Genomic DNA, 21,635 nt, shown 5'->3' with positions numbered 1-21,635 from the left:
CGTCGAGTTGCTGCACTACGCTGAGCAAAAGAGGTCCGACATGATATTGAGAGGTATTCAGTGACTTTTGTCACCTCAGTGTTGAATGATCCCAAAGTGCACGCTTTCTCTTAATTCCTCGTTTAAGCCTTCCATTCTCTCTACAAATGTACTTAGACTTTCTCCACCATTTTTAATTGCTGGTACTTTCATTCCTTTCTTAAGCTTGTCTGCATAGTATTGTTCTCTCTAACGTTAGTTTGCATCCGTGTCTTAATGCGCACTGTGGCCGAGCGGCTCTAGGCGCTACAGTCTGGAACTGCGCGACCGCTACGGTCGGAGGTTCGAATCCTGCCTCGCGCATGGATGTGTGTTAGGTTTAAGTAGTTCTAAGTTCTAGGGGACTTATGACCTCAGAAGTTAAGTCCCATAGTGCTCAGAGCCATTTGAACCATTTTTGAACAATGCACTCTGGTGGGTGATGTCCGGCTGGAAGGTTTTTGCTGGACTAGGAAAGCTGCGAATCAAGTGTATATGAATGGTAGTTTAATTCGGTGACGCAACAGTCGTGCATGCAGGTATTAGGAAGGGTTGGGCGTGATGATGATGGTGATGATGGGGTGGGGGGGTGGGGGGGGGGGGGGAGTGAGTGAGTGAGTGAGTGTTGGGAGATGCTGTCCTCGATTCTCAGCGATCAGCGATTATTGCAGCATGTTCTCAACTATTAATTTGTCAGTACTGACCAAACTGGTGGGATGTATTTTACTGTGTATTGTACGACATCAAAGAGTTTCAGTTTAGCACTCACCTTTGGCAGTGGCTTTGCCTGCGTCTCTACGTGTACACCAGTGACCTCTATGATGCTAGGCAGGTGCGGACGAGGGTACTCCATAGAGAAATGGCTGTTGACGATAAGGAGGCTGAAGTTGCGATCCGTCTCATACACCGATGGAAGGTCAGGACCGAAGTATTGTCTCATGATGGCGTCCTGCTCTGGAAATGTTTCCCAGAACCACAGGTAATAACATCTCAGGTAGAAAAACACATTGTACACCCGTTCCCAGAAGGTCATGTGGTCCGAGAATCCCAGCCAGACGTCGGGTGCGTACGCTGGGTTCATGGGATTCCCCATGGCGTAATACAGAGGCGAAAAGGCTGCCAGCGTCACCATCCCGACGAGAGGTGGGGAGCCGACCCTGTGGGCCAACCCGTAGTAACCCTGGTACAAAATCCGCTCCATAATCATCACGTCGAATGTGTGGTTCCTCCTAGAAAAAGTTGTCTATTTATAGTTGCCAAAATTTGTGAAAGAAATAGGCATGCATCCATTCACCACAACAACTATGATGGACATTTATCATTGTTCTAAGTATGTACATCATTAATCTGGATATTTTGTCTATAGGCTTCTGGTTACCCACAATTAATATCACTCATTTGTAAAATTATCATTTTTTTGTGGTTTTGTTTGTCATAGTTGCTACCGTATACTCCTTGTCTGCCAACTTAGAAAATCAAATCTCAGCTCTAATTGTTAGAGTCAGTTTTGTGCTAAGTTTTCAATTTGTCCTGTGGCTAAATTTAAGACTGTTATTTCAGATGAACATTAGGGAGCCGATAAAGAAGGTAGATGAGCAATTTGTGTATCAGGAATAAGTGGAAAATTCTGAAGTGATACCCCTTCTGTGCCTCTCTGAATAACGTGTAACCACAGGGATGGAGAACTTAAATATCAGGGATTACAGACTAGCATCATTTTCATGGAGAGTTAACATGGGAAACGGAGTAGTTGCAGCATATGTAAAAGTTGGACACAAAGTCAAAAATACTGATATAAGCAGTTTCTGTGGAGATCAGAATCTAAAAGCATATGCTTGTGACTTGTTATTGTAGAATACTTCTCTTGTGATTGTAACAATCTACAGATAGTCTCTAAAAGATTTTCATCTATTTATGCGAAATCTGGATGCATTATTGAGCTATCTGTAGACAAGAAGGAACATTTGGTAGTTTGTGGAAATACAGTATCAGTGTAGATTTCTTAAAAGCATATGACAGGAATCATGAACTAGCATTATTATTTCGTTCATTAAGCCATTCCATCACGGTCTGATGCAGCAACATGGATTCAATGTTCCAAAAATAGAAATCGGTCTTCGTTGCAAGTGTTTTATTAATAATGATGCATCTTGTGCAATTAGCTCATCTTGAGATTATCTGCACTTAGAAATAACAAACTTGTTACATAATAGTTTATTTGCGAAACTGTCTAGCAACTATCAGTGGGATAGCTAAGCTAAAGGTGAAAAGTGATTCACAGTGGTGATTGCACAAGCTGAAATCTTTAAGTTAAAAGCATAATACTACAGCAGTAATAAGAAATTAAATCTGCATGAGTCCAGGATTAGGAATGAAAAAGAATATCAGCAAATCATAATTTATCCATCACATAAGAAAATTATTATTACTAATTACAAATAATCAGAAGATGCACTAACTACACAAAGATGGTCATTATTAACAAAACACCTGCAACAGAGACTACTTTCTACTTTTGGAATTATTTGGCTCTTTAAATCTAATTTCAGAGGTAAATTTCCCAAGTACAGAAAGACATGCAAATATGAAATTCAATATATTTCATAGCAAATTTTTGTCTATATTCGAAAGTAGCTTTCCCAAAATATCGAGAAAGTCCATTAAGAAAACAACCCATGGATAACTAAAGGCATTGAAATCTCATGTAAGACAAAAAGGAAAATTTATTTACAAACCAGAATGGGGCAAGGTCTGACATTGCTTGCATTCTATAAGACATACTGTAATATTTTAAAGAACGTTCTCAAATGTTGAGAAATGTGGACATCTGGGCAGGACAACCAGTCAGTGTGCAGGATATCACAACAGTTAAACAAATTTGCAATGTTGTGATTCATAATTCACAAGTTACAAGTATTTGTAACAATCACTTTATAAGTATAGCAGAAATAAGTATAACATGAGTAATTTGAAGAAGCAATAGAATGTATTAAAAATGCCATTTCACAAATTTTTAAGTATCTGGAAGTAGCCCCAGTGACCTTCACTGATATTAATAGAATTATAAAACTTCTTTTTTTAAGAAAAAAACAAATCTCATATTCTGTTGATGGAATTTCAGAAAGAGTTCTGGGTTCTGACTTAATAAGTAATAGCCTTAGTAATATACACAATGCATCACTGGACAGATTGAAACATGCAACTGTGAAAGCACTTTATGAGAAAAGTGACAGGAAAGACTTAACTCTAGTTGGTATTACATGCAAATGATTTGAATCATGCTTAATAGTAAGCAAGAATTCATACTGGATAATACAAACAATATTGAAAGAAGAGAAAATTTTAGTGGTTAGGACAAATCACACAGAGAAACCCACAAGGCTCAATTTTGTATCAACTTCTGTTCCTTATATAAGTTAATGACTTTCCAGTTAAGATTCATCAAGCACAGGTGATACTCTTTAGAGGTACTAACAGTTTTATAACAGTGGTCTGCATTTCAAAACTTGTTTTTTATGTTCATGGATTCTTTAGATGGTGTTATATATTTAGTGTATGCTGAATTTAAAAAATAACTGAATTTCCTCAGTCATGCCACATTTCTTCTCTGCCTCAATAGTTAGTCATTGGCTTATTAAGTACATAAGCAATTCAAGTCTTTCAAATTTTTAAGGTCATTATCTCTTAGAAAGAAAATACTGATTGCACAAAAGCGAACTGCAAGAATAATAAGTGGCGTTCACCTATGGTCGTCATGCTGGTATATCTTCAAGGAGATGGACATTTTAACTACATCATACAATACATATGTTCGCTAGTGAAATTATTCATAATTAATTCATCACATTTTGGGAATAGTGTTGCCTATACCTCCAATACTAGAGGAAAAGTGACCTCTATTTCACATTATTAAGTTATCAGGTGATCAGGAAGCAGTTCAGTTTGAAGCAACAAAAAATTTTGATAATTTATCCCATAACATAACATTTCTGACAGGTAGTAAAGCAAGTTTATAAATCTAACCTAAAATAACTTCTCCTGGACATCTCCATAGATGAATTTGTAAAAAATTAGTTTTTAACGGTTTCCCATGATTAGAACTAAAATATTGTAAGTTGATTCATGTAACAGTAATCACACTTTGATATCCTGTAAACTGACTCGTTCCACATCATTTCGGTAGAAGAATCGTTCAAACGCTTTATGGGTATCATTTCGGTAGAAGAACCGTTCAAACGCTTTATGGGACTTGTAACAAATTAACTGAATAGTTGTCTTGCCTCTGTAACGAGATTGTTTCTTCATTGGTTGCTTTTTATGTTTCGAAAGATTTACTTTTGCTTCGATGCATCAACATTCTAGAATACACTGACCAGTTGGCGTTTCCAGAGTTATTTAATTACATTATCGAACAGTTTATCACCAATTTACTTTACAATGTATGCTTTGTTCGTGTACCATACCCCACACAGAGAACACAAGAAGCATGTGGCAGTCTGACCGACTGTAAGACAAGTTAAACTCTTAGCTACAAAACGAACGAGTGGGAGAGGAAAGAGAGCTAAGACATTAACGGTCCATCGATGACAAGGTCATAAGTGAAGGAGTACAAGCGTGAGTTGGGGAAGAACAGGAAAATAAATCTCTGACGTGTCCATTTAAGGGAAGCATCCCAGCACTTTTGGGAAACCACAGAAAATTCAAACATGGATACTTGTACAGGATTGGAACCACTGTCCTCCCGAATGCCTAATCACTGATTAACTGTGTATTGACGTTCTGTATGTACAGCGTATCCGTATGACTATGGCCCTGAACTATTCGTGTATTTATCTTGGTACAGTGAAACGTCTCTCGGAAGTGGAACACAACAAGCAGCGCCGCAGAAAGGCTAAATTAAAATTCGTAAACTAAAAATGACATTGTAAAATGTGTACACCGCCTCATGCAGTGCAAACGCAATCAACACAGGATTTCGCACATGGGAATAATTCTGTTCTACTAATGATTTTTCTGAAACAATTTTACAGCAATAAGTGATTTTAGAACTTTTTTTCACGATCGTGAACAGTACTGACTTTATACGAATATGAACTGTTTTAGAAACACATGCAAGATTGTTGTTGCGGTTGTCCTCAGTCCCCAACTGGTTTGATGCAGGTCTGCATGCTACTCTATTCTATTCTGAATCTGCTTACTGTATTCATCTCCTGTCCTCCCTCTACGATTTGTAACCCCACCCCCAACCCACACACGAATCTCTAATACTAAACTGGTGACCCATGGGTGTTTCAGATTAACCTACCCAAAAGACTTCTATTCTTTTAAAAAAATGTATATTTAGGGGAGGAGAACTAACTTCCTTAGCTGTGAGCAATCTATGACATACCTTTTAACCAAATTTGGGTACAACAGTTTTACAGCAGTCCTTTAACTACGCACAAATATTCAAAACAGCGGATTTACCTTGGATTACGAGCTAATACACAGCTAATGTAAAGGATTTTGTGACAGACCCTTTGGGAAACCTGACCTCCATATGTACCATTCTTGTATTACGAGGGTCGTTCCGAAAGTAATGCCTCTTGTTTTTAATCATGGAAACTACATAAGATACATAAATCACAACAGCACAGTTAAGTAGAGCAATATTTCAGTTACAGACTGTCATTTTCCCACATAGTCACCACCATTCGTTTTGCACTTTGACCAACGATGAACCAGGATCTGCATGCCGCGCTTATAAAACTCGGAAACAGCTGAGGCTAACCACTTCCTTACAGTTTTGACAACAGCATCCGAGCCTTTAAAATGTTCGCCACATAGTCCATCTTTCAGGGGTTCAAATGGTTCAAATGGCTCTGAGCACTATGTGACTTAACTTCTGAGGTCATCAGTCGCCTAGAACTAATTAAACCTAACTAACCTAAGGACATCACACACATCCATGCCTGAGACAGGATTCGAACCTGCGACCTAGAACCGCAAGGCCACTCCGGCCGGCCTCTTTCAGGGGCACAAGGAAATGGATGTCTGAAGGTGCTAAATCGGGACTGTATGTGGATGTGGTAAGACAGTGCAGCTGAATTTTGCAGTGAGTTGCGTGGTAGCAAAACTGGTATGAAGCCTGGCGTTGTCATGTTGCAGATGAAAGTTAGTTTTCTTCTCTGGCCTTACCCTGGAAATTCGGGCTTTCAGCTTAGCCAGTGCCGTCTTGTAGCATGCTGAATTGACAGCTTCTCCGTACCCTAGGCTATCCCAGAAGACTGAGCACATCACTTTGCCAACAGACGGCTGTATCTCGAATTTTTTCTTTCACAGAGAATTCGCCTGTCGCCATTGCATGGACTGGCTTTTGGATTCCGGTTCGTAGTGGTGATACCACGTCTCATCTCCAGTGATAATGCTATTCCGAAAATTGTCACCTTCAGCTTCATAGGAATAAATACCATCAGGATGTTGAACAGGACGAAATAAGAAAGCATTTTCTTTCACTCAGAAGTACACAATGTTTCCGGACAGGTCGAACAGTTTACATTCCAAAATTGTTCCAGGATGGTCTTCTGGGATCTTGGTCCATCTGTTATAAAACCAACTTCATTTGGACACACCTACGATAAGATGTAGCCACATTATGCATAGGATTACGACGAAGTGCAGAACGTATAAGGTGTTTAAAGAGGCGTTTCTGCACGAATTTTGGAAGAAAGAAAAATATGAATTTGTCAGACTAGGCATTTTAATGATGGAGCCGTACGCGGGTTCTCAGTTTTGTTATATGAAGCAGTGCTTTAAAGAAATGGTGAGGAGCAACCAGTTTTTGGTCACATCGTTTGAGGCGAAGAAACGCATACTTTGTACAGATCTGCCAGAGCAAACTGCCTAACCGAATTCAAAAAGACTTTACATTAACCAGTCATGTTATGGTCGATGCAGACGCATTCTTTCACTTGCTCGATTAACTTGTCTACAAAAATGAAGTCATGGGAGCACTGCACTTTGTACAAACGTATTACGAAACGTGACAACGTGTGCAAGCGAAAGCGAAGTGGTGAGAGAGGCATCGACCCCACAAACATGGGAACCGGTGAAACAGAAACAATCAGTGTAATCCGTGGACGAATCCATATTCTGCAGATGATAGGCGAAATCTCAGAGGATGTGATGTTCAAAGAGGAGACTGTGCGGAAATCAGTGAAATACGCAGCGCAGATCCGGGGAGGAATCCGTGAAGGAATGAAGAGGAAAGCAGCATGAGGCAAGATTAGCCGACGGTCGAGAACCCGACTTCACCATTAGACGAAATGTAACCCCCAGAGGATTCCTTGTAAATAAATGTAGAAAGTGTAACTTTAGGAATCAAGTAGCTGGAGGTCCTGCAAACACTGAATAATTGGAATGTGGACATGTATGTGGATCGCTCGTTGTTGAAAGGCACTAAGTCCACATTCTTGACAAATTCGTTTTAGCGTGATTTTGCGTTCTACGAAGAAAGACACATGTTTTGTTGTTGAAAGGAAAAATGCTCTAGCAGCCCTTGTGCCATTACCACAGCCGTCTCGTCAGTTATTCCGTGTTGGAAGGAAGTTCGTCCTGCAGCTAGTGCGCTTCAACATGGAATGTCTATCAATGCCAACCAACCTATGCAGAGAGCGCTGTTGTGTTTCGGATGTCAAGATTGGCATGCTTCTTTCTTTTGTTTACATGGATATTGAGTGTTGTCGCTGACGATATATACTATGTGGTTGTTGTGCTGTGCGTATTATTAATCTTTTCCTTGTTGCGTTCATAAACTATTTTCATCACGGACAACGGAGTTACGGCAGGAATGAAACGTTAACGGAAAGAAAAAAAAATGCCAGGAATAAAGAAAAGAGATCGAGGGCACAGGAAAGGCAGTTCCTCAGAAAAGCATTGGACCTCTCTGCAGGTATGACAGAAAATATCGTTTTTACCTAAATATTAGCTGTTTAACTATTTCACTTCCGTGAAAGGGATTCGAAAGATTATTGATACTCAAGTTTGATTATTTCCAACAAGGATTTTTCCTAGGTAACTTGCGTGTTTGTTTCGGGTACAATCGTCATTGCTTCAGTATACTGCAAGAAGAATCGAGGCTGGAGGTATTTATTGCTTTTTACGATTATGAAATCAAAAATGAACATAATATCCACCTACAGAGATGATCCCATTGAACGGCGAAGATCTAGGGCTGTTAATCAAAACGGAGAACGATCAAAAGTGGAACGTGAATCTGCTCATACATATTTCGTAATTAGACATCAGGAGTGTCTGTATGTCTGTAGGAAAGGATTTATTAATTCACACGGAGTAACACAGGAGCGTGTATTCGGAACTGCTAAACTGTTGTCGAAAGGCGAAAGCCCAGTGGACAAGAGAGGATTCAGTAAGAAGATGCATGCTGTATCACGTGAAATCTGCACTGAAATTCGGGACCACAACCTCAGGTTTCGTATCAAAGCATCTCATTACGGGGGTAAAGGAGTAAAGTACTTGGATGCAAGGTAGAACCTTAAAAAATGGATGATTTATTTTATGAAAAACATGCTAATCTTGAAGTTAAAATATACATTTTATGTTGATTATTTCAATACGAACTTTGGCTAAAGATTCGGTAGACCCCAAATAGATGTGTGCAGTATCTGCACTTATAGCGCAAAATGTTAAATTAACACTAGCAAGTGAGCTAAGTATTCACAAGCGTAGAAGTCGCAAATTATATTCCTCTATGAAATCATCCTCAGAATCCTGTAGCCAAATAACACAGTCTGTGTTACCCTTGACTACATGCAAAATTGACCTGTACCTCATATACATGATCAGAAAATATTCTACCAAAGGCAGTTATGGGTATATGTATTTACTAAACGAGTACACAACCTCCAAGACAATAGTCTCTGTATGTCCAGCTTTTCAGAGACATGTGCGGAACTTGGCTGTTCGATACAGAATGTCAAATCAAACACCTTTCAGCCGTCTAGTTTCCAAACTTATTTTATTTTGCTATCAGTTTCGGCGATTTACTACGCCATCTTCAGTCAGCGGATGATGGCTGACGTGATTGCTATAGCAAGCAGAAATCTACTAATACCAATATTGCTGACCCCTGTTTTGACCAGAAACGAGGTAGAATCTTCCAACACAGCAGTCAGGGGCCTGATGATGGCGTAGTAAATCGCCGAAACTGGAGCCAAGTAAAATAAGTTTGCAAACTAGGCGGCTTAAAGGTGTTTGATTTGACACACTCCAAGACAATAGTTCCAAAGCACACTGGTATCGAGAGGGGCAGACCAAGTAAGGGGCCAATGAGGTGTGTACATTCATACTGGACTAGCTCACCAAACAGATTAAACCAGGCACGAAAAAACTTCACTTGTACTCGGATGCGTGTCCGGTCGAAAATAGGAATCATTCATTTATTCGTTTCTGTATGGGTTTGGTCGAAGATAAAAGATTCGAGGAAATTATTCACCGTTTCCCTATTAGAGCTCATTTTGGTGTTTTCAAAAAAATTGTGCTGTGACAAAATCTACACCCCAAAAGAATATTGTACAATCACTGCTAATGCAAAAGAGATGTTACAATAAAAATGGGGAAGGAAATGACATCATTGATGTGGATGCGTGGTGGCCTAAGCATTATAGGTGAACAACTCTAAGTGATCAATCGAGAGGGAAGGACGTTCCTAGAAGCGCGAAGGTGCTGTTTGCTGCTGTGTCGTTCTCCGAGTTCCAGTATTCTGCAGATCATCCTGGCAGAGTGGTTGCTCTTCTCTTCATTGGCAGCACAGTCCATCAAACATTCCATTTTTCTCAGTCTGAACCAAGCAATGGTACTCTTATGAACCAGTTGAGAAGGCCAATGAGGAAGCACGAATAGCAATCAAATCAGCGAAACAGGACGATCTCAAGAAGGTTCATCTTTACGTCACGACGTCTGAGGCGAGCAAAGCATTCTTTGATGAATTACTAGAAGGGCTGTGTCAATGAAAATCCATACCTGCCGTTTCTAATAGTGTGACTTGTTTTAATAACTGTTTTGTTGTTCAATATCTGTGACTGTAGTGCAGTAGTGTCAGTGTATAAATATACCGCATAAGAAAATAATAAACAGTTCTGTGTGTTGTATGAAGAAAATAATATGCATATATATATATATATATATATATATATATATATATATATATATATATATATATATATAAAGGAAATAAAGTACGAACGTGAATTTCATTGCACGCTTACATGTCTTGTTCGTTCCATGTTGAGAGGAGATAGGCCTAGGTACGTACTTTGTCAGTAATTTATGGAACAATGCTATTTTGGTTTTATATAACGGCGTGTGTTTGTGTACTTTAAACGTACAAACAAATACATCTCATATTACGTTACAAGAGCGGAAAAACATTTTTCTGTTTATCTCAAAACTTTAAAAATTGGACTTAGTGAGTGCCTATCAACAACGAGTGAATCGTGCTTATGGAGAAGAGAAATGTCTGTTTTAGTTGAACAATGGGGCGCCATAAAATAATCCTAGAAAGGAATGAGAAGGAGCGAGTTCTTAACGACAGCGTAGTAGTATTGAAAACGAGAAGAGGTCAAGCAAGAGCAAATTTATAAGCCATAATATTTTTACGTGAACTGTGGACCGTACAGGGTGAGATGAATTATTCATGATAATGTTGTAGAGTTTAGGATCTTGAGGAGTCACAAACCGAAAGGCCAGTAACACATTTCACATTTCTGGGTATCCGTTGATTAGATAACAATCACTTCATAATCATGGATGAGTGAATGAGGAATAATAAAGGAGATGTACAGTACGGTGGACGAGTTTCCGGTGATGTTTAAGTCACAGAGGCGGTACTGACAGATCACAATAGTGATTGCATTGGAAAAGACTTCTGATAAATTTGCCTTGTAAGAATATTTTGCTCGTTACAGTTGACTGTTGATGCCACCAGAGAGAGGTTCAATCTTTATTTTACACTTCATTTCCTTCCAGATTAAACGGAATTATACATGCATTGATATTTCGTTCAGCCATGATAAGCAAGCAAGGGCTTGAGCCTTCAGCACAATAATTACTTCAGTGAAAATCACATCTCGTGTCGTACAATTTCAAAGTAATGAGATTCTTTCCATTATTTAGTAGATTGATTCTTTAAGTTCTAGAAGGTATGTGTGCCTCGAGAACTACGGTCCATGCAGTTATACAATGTCCTGTGGAAACGCTGTGGCCGGCCGCAGTGGCCGTGCGGTTAAAGGCGCTGCAGTCTGGAACCGCAAGACCGCTACGGTCGCAGGTTCGAATCCTGCCTCGGGCATGGATGTTTGTGATGTCCTTAGGTTAGTTAGGTTTAACTAGTTCTAAGTTCGAGGGGACTAATGACCTCAGAAGTTGAGTCCCATAGTGCTCAGAGCCATTTGAACCAGCCATTTGAAATGCTGTGTTATCAGTTTCTTTGTAGTGGAATGTTGTGAATTATAACATTATTATATGTCGAACAAACAATTTCAAAGTAGTAAGATTCCTCCTATTATTTCAATAGACTGTTTTCAAAGTTGCAGAATATGTGTGTGCCGCGAGAAGTTCGGTTCCTGCAACTATACAGTGTCCCGTGGAAATGCTGTGTTTTCAGTTTCTTTAGTGAAATGTTTTGAATTGTAAAAGTGATCCAGTCAAAGTACATGCTTTCCCTTCAAAGTGGAACTTAGGAAACGTTTATGGAACCAGTAGTAAGTCATTTCAGATTATACACTCCTGGAAATTGAAATAAGAACACCGTGAATTCATTGTCCCAGGAAGGGGAAACTTTATTGACACATTCCTGGGGTCAGATACATCACATGATCACACTGACAGAACCACAGGCACATAGACACAGGCAACAGAGCATGCACAATGTCGGCACTAGTACAGTGTATATCCATCTTTCGCAGCAATGCAGGCTGCTATTCTCCCATGGAGACGATCGTAGAGATGCTGGATGTAGTCCTGTGGAACGGCTTGCCATGCCATTTCCACCTGGCGCCTCAGTTGGACCAGCGTTCGTGCTGGACGTGCAGACCGCGTGAGACGACGCTTCATCCAGTCCCAAACATGCTCAATGGGGGACAGATCCGGAGATCTTGCTGGCCAGGGTAGTTGACTTACACCTTCTAGAGCACGTTGGGTGGCACGGGATACATGCGGACGTGCATTGTCCTGTTGGAACAGCAAGTTCCCTTGCCGGTCTAGGAATGGTAGAACGATGGGTTCGATGACGGTTTGGATGTACCGTGCACTATTCAGTGTCCCCTCGACGATCACCAGTGGTGTACGGCCAGTGTAGGAGATCGCTCCCCACACCATGATGCCGGGTGTTGGCCCTGTGTGCCTCGGTCGTATGCAGTCCTGATTGTGGCGCTCACCTGCACGGCGCCAAACACGCATACGACCATCATTGGCACCAAGGCAGAAGCGACTCTCATCGCTGAAGACGACACGTCTCCATTCGTCCCTCCATTCACGCCTGTCGCGACACCACTGGAGGCGGGCTGCACGATGTTGGGGCGTGAGCGGAAGACGGCCTAACGGTGTGCGGGACCGTAGCCCAGCTTCATGGAGACGGTTGCGAATGGTCCTCGCCGATACCCCAGGAGCAACAGTGTCCCTAATTTGCTGGGAAGTGGCGGTGCGGTCCCCTACGGCACTGTGTAGGATCCTACGGTCTTGGCGTGCATCCGTGCGTCGCTGCGGTCCGGTCCCAGGTCGACGGGCACGTGCACCTTCCGCCGACCACTGGCGACAACATCGATGTACTGTGGAGACCTCACGCCCCACGTGTTGAGCAATTCGGCGGTACGTCCACCCGGCCTCCCGCATGCCCTCGCTCAAAGTCCGTCAACTGCACATACGGTTCACGTCCACGCTGTCGCGGCATGCTACCAGTGTTAAAGACTGCGATGGAGCTCCGTATGCCACGGCAAACTGGCTGACACTGACGGCGGCGGTGCACAATTGCTGCGCAGCTAGCGCCATTCGACGGCCAACACCGCGGTTCCTGGTGTGTCTGCTGTGCCGTGCGTGTGATCATTGCTTGCACAGCCCTCTCGCAGTGTCCGGAGCAAGTATGGTGGGTCTGACACACCGGTGTCGATGTGTTCTTTTTTCCATTTCCAGGAGTGTAAATTACATCCGTTTCGGCTACTATGTGTGTCTGTATCGAGTTACACATGATGGGCAGTCAGGTGGCATCATTATATTATTACATGTTGTTCCACTATTCACATATAAAAGTAGCGATCTTTCATCTGGGTAACCTTATGTGATAGTCTTATGCCCACTACTTTAAACTTTCCATCACACAGGCACCATACATAGTCAATGATTTTCTGTATGTGCACGTAGAAAACTACTTTTTTTCGGAAAAGCACGTTGGTAAACAATGGTTCTAGTTCCACCAATAATTCAGATGGCTAAATTCTTGTCAGTAATTTGGCATTGCATGAAAATGGTATTCAAAATGACATGGTGTTGCAAAAAGGTGTGAAATTACAGTTACTATATTTATCGTCTCTGTTATTATGTACTGCTCCACTAAATCGCACTACAAAGTTCATAATTTCTGTGCATTGGTCCCGACAATTCTACTGATAATTTCCATATCAGCTGTCATTCAGTGCAAATTGAAAAATCTCCAGGTTACAATTTTGCAGTTTCTAATATTTCGAACTCTGAAGTGAGTGAACTATCTGCCCGGCATTGAACAGCATATGCGCTAGCGTACCAAAATCTGTGAGTGGTTCTTGTTGGCTGAAAGCTGCACCTGGCTTTGTTTTCAAATTTGACAGATGGTAGACATGGGTTTGGCTGCTTTATTGAACATTTCCACTCTAATAATTTATTTTGGCAGATCAGTGTTTACTTACAGGGTGACAATTATTGAACTATATGAATGAAAACGTAAATTAGTTACAATCTACGGCGTGCACACACTTTATTCAACATGTAAACGTCACTACAGATATTTGGATTTAGGTTATGACATGTTCAATACGCTTGCCATCCTTGGCGATGATATGGTGCAGACGAATAGCGAAATTCTACATGTCTTGCTGAAGTGTCGGAACATCGATGCTGTTGATGACCTTCTGAATAGCTGCTTTCAGCTCAGCAATAGTTTTGGGGCTGTACACCTTGCCTTTAACATATTCCCATAAAAACGAGTCCCATGTGTTCAGATACGGAGATTAAGGCGGCCAATCGAGGCTCATGTCACTGGCCTCTGGGTACCCCAGAGCCACAATGCGGTCCCCAAAGTGCTCCTCCAGGACTTAACACACTTGCTTCTTCGATGGGGTCGAGATCCGTCTTACATGAACCACATCTTATCGATATCAGTGTCACTTAGGATGATGGGGATGAAATCATCTTCCAAATCCTACGCGTACTGTTCACTAATCACTGTGCCATCGAGGAATATCGCACCGATCATTCTGTGATTGGACACTGCACACCACACAGTCACCTGTTGAGGGTGAAGAGACTTCTCAATCGCGAAACGCGAATCCTCAGTCCCCCAAATGCGCCAATTTTGCTTATTGACGAACCCATCCAAACGAAAGTGGCTTCGTCGCTAAACGAAACCATACATTATCATACTAACTCCCATCATGTTCCGCGCCCAACAGTGCAGTTTGAACGTCCTAACGCAAACTGTTCAGAAGTTATGACCATTTTATATCATACAGTTCAATAACTGTCACCCTATATAAGTTAATGCATTTGTGGATTCATGAAACCATATGATCCTTCAGCACTTCGGCTACATGTTTGTTGATAACTAAACTTAACGTAAGCCACAATGTTACCGTAATTTTATGCTTCTGTGTTTCCATAACTGACGATCTGTTTTGATTTTTTGAGTGAGATTACAGAACCATTACGTGAATGTGATTCCATGGCTTTTGAGTGGGATGGTGAATTAATTCAGATTTTTAGAGCTGTTACATGTGGCATTAGATCAGATTTGACTAACATAACCAATTACCACCATTTCAAATAACACCAATTGTACAGCTGGTCAGTTCTACTATTAAATTAGGTGGAGCATCAAAGTTTGGTTACAGCTCACCTATTTAGACAAAATGGATGAAAAACTCACTTGAGGAAATCTTGCACTGCTGGTTCATTAAGTTGCCAAGGAACCATAGTTCTTGAAGCAGATCGAATAAACGAAATACTCTCTGCAGGTGACTGCGATGCCATTTTCACGAAATCCAACTCACCGATGATATTGTATGCAACGGATAAGTCAATTTCCGTCAGGTTTTCGTGAGAAATCTGTAACACAAATAAGTGGTGTTAGTTCTTGTTTTTCACACTACGTTTTATTACAAAATATAAGTACAAATGAAGAGGTAATACTACAAATAATTTAAGTCAGAAGTGATGGGTGATGCAGGAGTACCGAAGAAGATACTAGCTGCTAGTCCCAGAGGAAAAAGGAGAGCGCAGAATATCGAATACATGGAGGATAGATGGTATCATACTGAGGATGAGATACAGAAACTGGAAAGGAGCAACACGCAGTTGGGACACTTGGCGGAAAATCATTAAAGAGGCGAAGGTCCACAACGAACTGCATTTGCAACAGAAGAAGAAGAGTAGGTGAAAGTAAGGTCGGAAATATTTTCTAACCCAGAGGGAGTTCAGCATACTGACAGTGAGTAGAACCGACCGCAAGAAAATCTTTGGCGTCGTAAGACAGTGCTGAACCTGTTTCCTCAGTTCAGTTTCTATCTAACGGATACCACTGAGGACACGTACGTTTCGAACGTCTTCTACGTTGCAGTAGCATGACTGACGACGTTGCCACAAGGTTTAAAAACGACCACCACAACATCCGAAGGCACCCCGAAACAGGAGTTCGAAGAGCGTCAACGTCTGGAGGCCAAAGTCAACGTGATCAACCGCGACAGCTCCTATATGGGCGTCAGATAATCGGAACTTGATATCATTAGCATGGCGCCGCACAACGTCGGCACACAGCTCTTCTTTCGCCAGCTTTATGTACACAGTAGTACTGAGAGTCGAAGAACGAATTCCGAGAACATCTTGCGTCGGGAGACGCATTTCGTCTTCAATAAACATTCTACGTCATACGCCTTGTAAGGTGTCAGGCAAATCCAACACCTTTCATGAAAACCCTGACATGATAAGCAAATCCAGTAGTATGTCACATAGCTTCGAATAAATCGTGACATTAAATTAACCAAAGTAATACGAGTAACGAGTGAGCAAATGGAATACCACAGACTAACACAAGAATGCCTAAATGCATGTCATACCTTCCCACCGTGAGACAGACGCAGTTCCGAGGGGAGAAACGAGAACAGAAGCCGAGAGCAGAACCGTGTTAAGCTGGAAGGCCCTACGATAAGGGACGGACGGACACCCACGTTGCCAGCTAACTGCTAGGACCACACGACCCGCAAGTTTTAGCGTGAGACTTTTTCGCGTCTCTGTTATGTTAGGACCAACCCCCAGCCCATGTTAAAAGATAGAGCCCTCCAGAAGAACAGTATAGATCTTACGATAACGCTAAAAGGACCACACCAGCCGCAAGTTTTAGCGTGAGACTTTTACGCGTCTCTGTTACGTTGCAAACTTTAAAAACATTGCCCCACCACGAAAAGTATAACGTTTCTCGTTGGATAGACAGAATTTTTGTAGGCGGAGCTTAAGGTTGACATTGAGACCCTGATTGGTCAGATGAAAACACAGCCAGATAGTTTGTTTTTTTTAAACCAACTTGGGTAAATTGTAGTAAGGAGAAGTTAAGAGTGAGTTGCTTCCGAGAGGGCGACCTGGACGGAGCTGCGCCGGCCGCCGCCCCCTGACGAACACCGACAAGGTAATGAACGCACGCGATGCTGCATTTTTGAGCGCATAAGGCTTCACTCAGAACTGCAGAAGTCTCATCTGTTACATCCCCTTTTTGCGTAATACTAGTGTCGATCGTCAATTAAAGCTCATGGTGATCACATTTGCCACTTGAAGTAAAAATCTGAAACGCGATGATTTTTTGGTTATATAGTTATTGAGAAGCCACATCAGCCACTGTAATTTATGACAAGTTAGATAAGTAATTAAAGATAATTGAGGGTCACTGTAGACCATTTTGATAGTTTTCTCTCTTGTGAAACTTAATTTAAACCTAGATTATAGATGTAATATGGCATAGGTCATCCTTCGATCCATTGTAGAACTTGGAAACCCACTCAGGGAATATTCGTTCACATTTTTGTTGAACGCAGTTGGTTTTTACCATCCTGTATTAAAACATTTCCTTTTATCAATAGTGCAATTTATAAACGATGTTTTGTGAGTAGAATAAAATTTCCAATGGTAATCTTAACTGCTTTTTCGACGTTATTTTACCAGCTAACTAAAAATAGGAAAGCCTTGAACCCCTTCCACTAAATTTAGTTAGTATTAAGATTCTTTTACAGGGAGTGCAGTGGAGCTGACGCTGAAATCATTAATTATTTGGTTATATCATCGCTATCTCATTGAACTCTTCTGAATTCTACATGTCATGTGTGGTGTGGTATCTCCTTACCAGCAACAGGTCCCAGGTTCAAACTATTCAATTCTCTAAAAAACACCCTCAGAGCGTCGTTGTGCGAAAGTGGTAGGGAGACACGATATAGAACAAACAGACACCATGCAGAATGTTTAGAGCCTCTGGTCGTTCAGGACCCGGAGGAAAAGTTAATTTAATCGTGACTTGTTGGTACAAAAACACCATGATGGTCGATCAGATCGGACTCTGAGCAGAAGTAAACAGACGCTCGCTCGTTCGTAAGCACCACAACAGGCAGTACACAAAGAGATAGCGCTCGCCTCACCACTGCCGAAGGCAGGCTGAAGCACTTTGCTACTGTCTCCTCGCCTGTTAGCGACCATACAGTAGTACTGTACGCATGCATAAAATTTTCAAACTCAGATTTCTCGAAAATGGTTCAGAGCTGTTTCTTCCTCATTTCGTAATTTCAACTCTTAGCCATGCTTCATACACCCTGTCAACATGAAATAAATCGGCGAGGGCAAGTACATACGGTCCCCTTGCCTGCAAAAGCAGTGAAAGTGGTTTCAAAAGAAGTGTGTAATACTACGACGTCATGTGAAAATATGTTAAACAACGCGTACATTAAACACCAGTCGGTGTTCCGTACTATCTGTGCACCATTCGAATCTATCCAGCTGATGATAGACAAAACAGACATCAAAAAGTAAAAATACTACTGCAATAGATTCAGTAAGACAGGTTTTATTCTACCTTATTTCAGAGCGTATAAATGTGTTTTGTAATAGACTTAAATATAATAACAATGTTATAATATTGCAAGTGGACAGTCGTGAGTCTCAACTTAATTTGCCGGTTAAATGTCTGATTCTGTCTGGACTTTCTAGAAATCAGAACGCTACCCATGTGTTTGAATATGTAATATAAAAGATTCAGCTAACGGATAATACAGACAGGCCTCGTAAATGAGCCATGGGGGCCTTGCTCAAGTTACAAGGGTTGCATAATATTGAAATAGATACGAATCAAAATTTGCCCAGTTTATTCTCTTTCATGAGCACACAAACGAGAAAAGAAATGTGGTGTCACCGCCAAACACCACACTTGTTAGGTGGTAGCCTTTAAATCGGCCGCGGTCCGTTAGCATACGTCGGACCCGCGTGTCGCCACTACCAGTGATTGCAGAGCGAGCGCCGCCACACGGCAGGTCTACAAAGACTTTCTAGCACTCGCCCCAGTTGTACAACCGACTTTGCTAGCGATGGTTCACTGACAAAATACGCTCTCATTTGCCGAGATGATAGTTAGTATAGCCTTCAGCTACGTCAATTCCTATGACCTAGCAAGGCGCCATTACCAGTTACTATTGATACTGTAAAACATGTACCGTCAAGAGCGACGCTCATTATTTATGGATTAAAGTTAAGTATTCCACCAGCTACGTACGTTTTTCTAAATTCTAATTTCCTTGACCTGTTCCATGACCTCACGCCAGCCTGCGTGAGCTAAAACGCGTGCCTTTCGACTTCCTCTAATAATATGGGGTTGGCTCTCCTGCCAATCCACAACATTGGCGACGAGGCAACGTGCAATGCAAAACTATGCGGCAGCCGCCGCTCCACCGCTAATGCAGCCACAACACGCAGTTGCACCAACTTTTCGTCCTTTTGATGCTGCACTGGAAAGCTGGACGGAGTGGTCACGCCAATTTGGATTCCATCTCGCCGCCTACAGAATTCAAGGTAACGAGGGGCCGCCTTTTTTATTGTCCTCCGTCGGGGTGCACACGTACCGTGTGATAGTCAAATTATTTCCCCGATGCGACGTAGTAACTCTGTCCTACGACGAAATTTTGTCTGCATTAGATGCATATTTCAAAGAATCAGTCAATGTAGTTGCAAAACGGTATACCTTCTTTTGTACAAAACGTACGGCAGGTCAGACTAATTGGGAGTGGGTTGCAACCTTGCAAGGCCTTACTAGGGATTGTGCTTTTGAGTGTCAATGTGGACTCCCTTATTCAGATACTATGGTACGTGATGCAATTGCACAGAACGTTTCTGATATTCGTATAAGGGAACAGATTTTGAAACTACTCAATCCCTCCCTTTAACAAGTGATGGACATATTGGATTGGCAGGACACACTTTACTTTGCTCAGGAATCATTTGAAACTTCGCCACCCGTGTGTCACGTTAACCGGCCCGCCGGGCGAGCTGCACGGAACAGTAAACAGTCCTTGCGCCTGACCGCCCTGCTGCCGCCTGGCTCTCAGCCACGTGTACCGCGCCGGCAAGCAAATGCAGTGCTAAAATCATGCCCGCGGTGTGCTACTAGACATTCGCGTGAGAATTGCCCGTCACGTCAAGCTATTTGCTTTTACTGTAATAAAAAAGGACATGTTCAAAGTGTTTGCCAGAAAAAGCTCAGATTGGAAACTCAAAATCATTCCAGGCCCTTTGCTTCGCTCCGGAATCGGAATCAAAGGCCACTCCGCCCAGTGCCACTCTCTCTAACAGTGACTGTGTTCGTCCCACAAATAGTGTGTGTTGACATCGCAGGAACTCCCGTCAAGTCGCAAGTGATTTTGTATCAGTTTCAGTTTGTGCTGCACGAGACAGTCGCTCTTGTCGTCAGCAGGACAATAAACTTTTTGTGAACTTGGACATTAATGGCAAAGTGATACCATTCCAGCTCGATACCGGAGCTGCAGTTTCACTGATCAATCAAGACACTTACACACTGTTGGGCACACCTCCATTGTGTGCCGCAACTGTGAAGTTAACTAGCTATTTAGCTCACAAGATCCCTGTGTTAGGACAGTGCAGCCTTCTTGCAACACACAAGGGACAAACAAAACTTGTGTCATTTTACGTCCTTCGTTCCTCTTCTGCAGTGAACTTGTTTGGTTTCGATTTATTTCAGTTGTTTAACTTGTCTATAGTAAATCAGGTCCTATCAGTGAACCAGACTGTGCCTTCAGACAGTGTTTCTCGTCTATGTGAAGAATTTGCAGACATTTTTGCACCGGGCCTCGGTTGCGCTAAGAACTGTAAAGCACATTTGGAACTGAAAGTAAACACGCAACCAAAATTTTTCAGAGCGTGCAATGTTCCCCACGCATTGCTTGATGAGGTCGCAAAAACATTACACGATTTGGAATCACAAGGTGTAATTGAACGTGTGCAGGCTTCTCTCTGGACATCACCCTTAGTAATTTTGCCAAAATCTTCGGGAAAATTGAGACTTTGTGTGGACTTCAAGGCAACAGTGAATCCACAACTAGTGACTGCAACTTTTCCTTTACCCCGCCCGGAAGATCTTTTTGACAAACTGTGCCTGGATAATATTTTTCGAAGTTGGACCTAGCAGATGCGTACTTGCAAATACCGGTGGACGAAGAATCCCAGCGCGTTTTGGTGGTTAACACGCATCTTGGTTTGTATCGATTCAAACGACTGCCATTCGGGTGTGCATCCGCCCCTGCATTGTTTCAGCAATATCTAAAAACTGTTTGTGCGTTGGTCCCTACTGCAGCAAACTATCTGGACGATATTGTGATCTCCGGAAAGACGAAGGAAGAACATTAAGCCAATCTCAGGACATTATTTCAGGTCTTGCGACAAAATGGTCTTCGCTTGCGGAAGGACAAATGTGTTTTTTGCTCGAGACTTACTCTAGCTGGGATGTGTACTCAATGCCCAAGGCATTCATCCCGGTCCAGAGCACCTCCGTGCCATACAAGACTTGCCTTCGCCGCAGAATTTGAAGCAGCTACAGACTGTGTTGGGAAAAGTAAATTACTATAACAAATATATCCCACACGCCTCTTCCATTTCAGCTCCGCTTCATCGCTTACTCCGTAAAGGTGTTCCGTTCGTCTGGACGACGGACTGCGAACGCGCCTTTCGCCAGTTGAAATCGGCGTTGCTTTCCAATACTTGCCTTACGTCATTCGATCCCCAGAAGCCCCTTTTGTTGATGGTGGATGCATCGGATTTCGGGATCGGTGCTGTGCTTG

At 42.1% G+C, this 21,635-nt stretch overlaps 1 protein-coding gene across 1 annotated transcript in view; it reads right to left on the bottom strand.

Annotated features, from left to right (window-relative positions):
* LOC124594891 (UDP-glucosyltransferase 2-like) overlaps positions 1–21,635 on the bottom strand; it is a 100,414-nt gene that overhangs the window by 48,090 nt on the left and 30,689 nt on the right. The window contains exons 3-4 of the mRNA XM_047133364.1: positions 15,188–15,366; positions 788–1,247 (exon numbers count right to left, since the gene is read on the bottom strand). Of these exons, the coding sequence (XP_046989320.1) occupies positions 788–1,247; positions 15,188–15,366 (639 nt within the window). The remainder of the gene's footprint in view (positions 1–787; positions 1,248–15,187; positions 15,367–21,635) is intronic.

Source organism: Schistocerca americana, chromosome 2 (genome assembly GCF_021461395.2).
Source record: "Schistocerca americana isolate TAMUIC-IGC-003095 chromosome 2, iqSchAmer2.1, whole genome shotgun sequence".
In the NCBI taxonomy this organism is placed as follows: Eukaryota; Metazoa; Arthropoda; class Insecta; order Orthoptera; family Acrididae; genus Schistocerca; species Schistocerca americana.
This window is presented reverse-complemented; position numbering and strand designations above follow the sequence as displayed.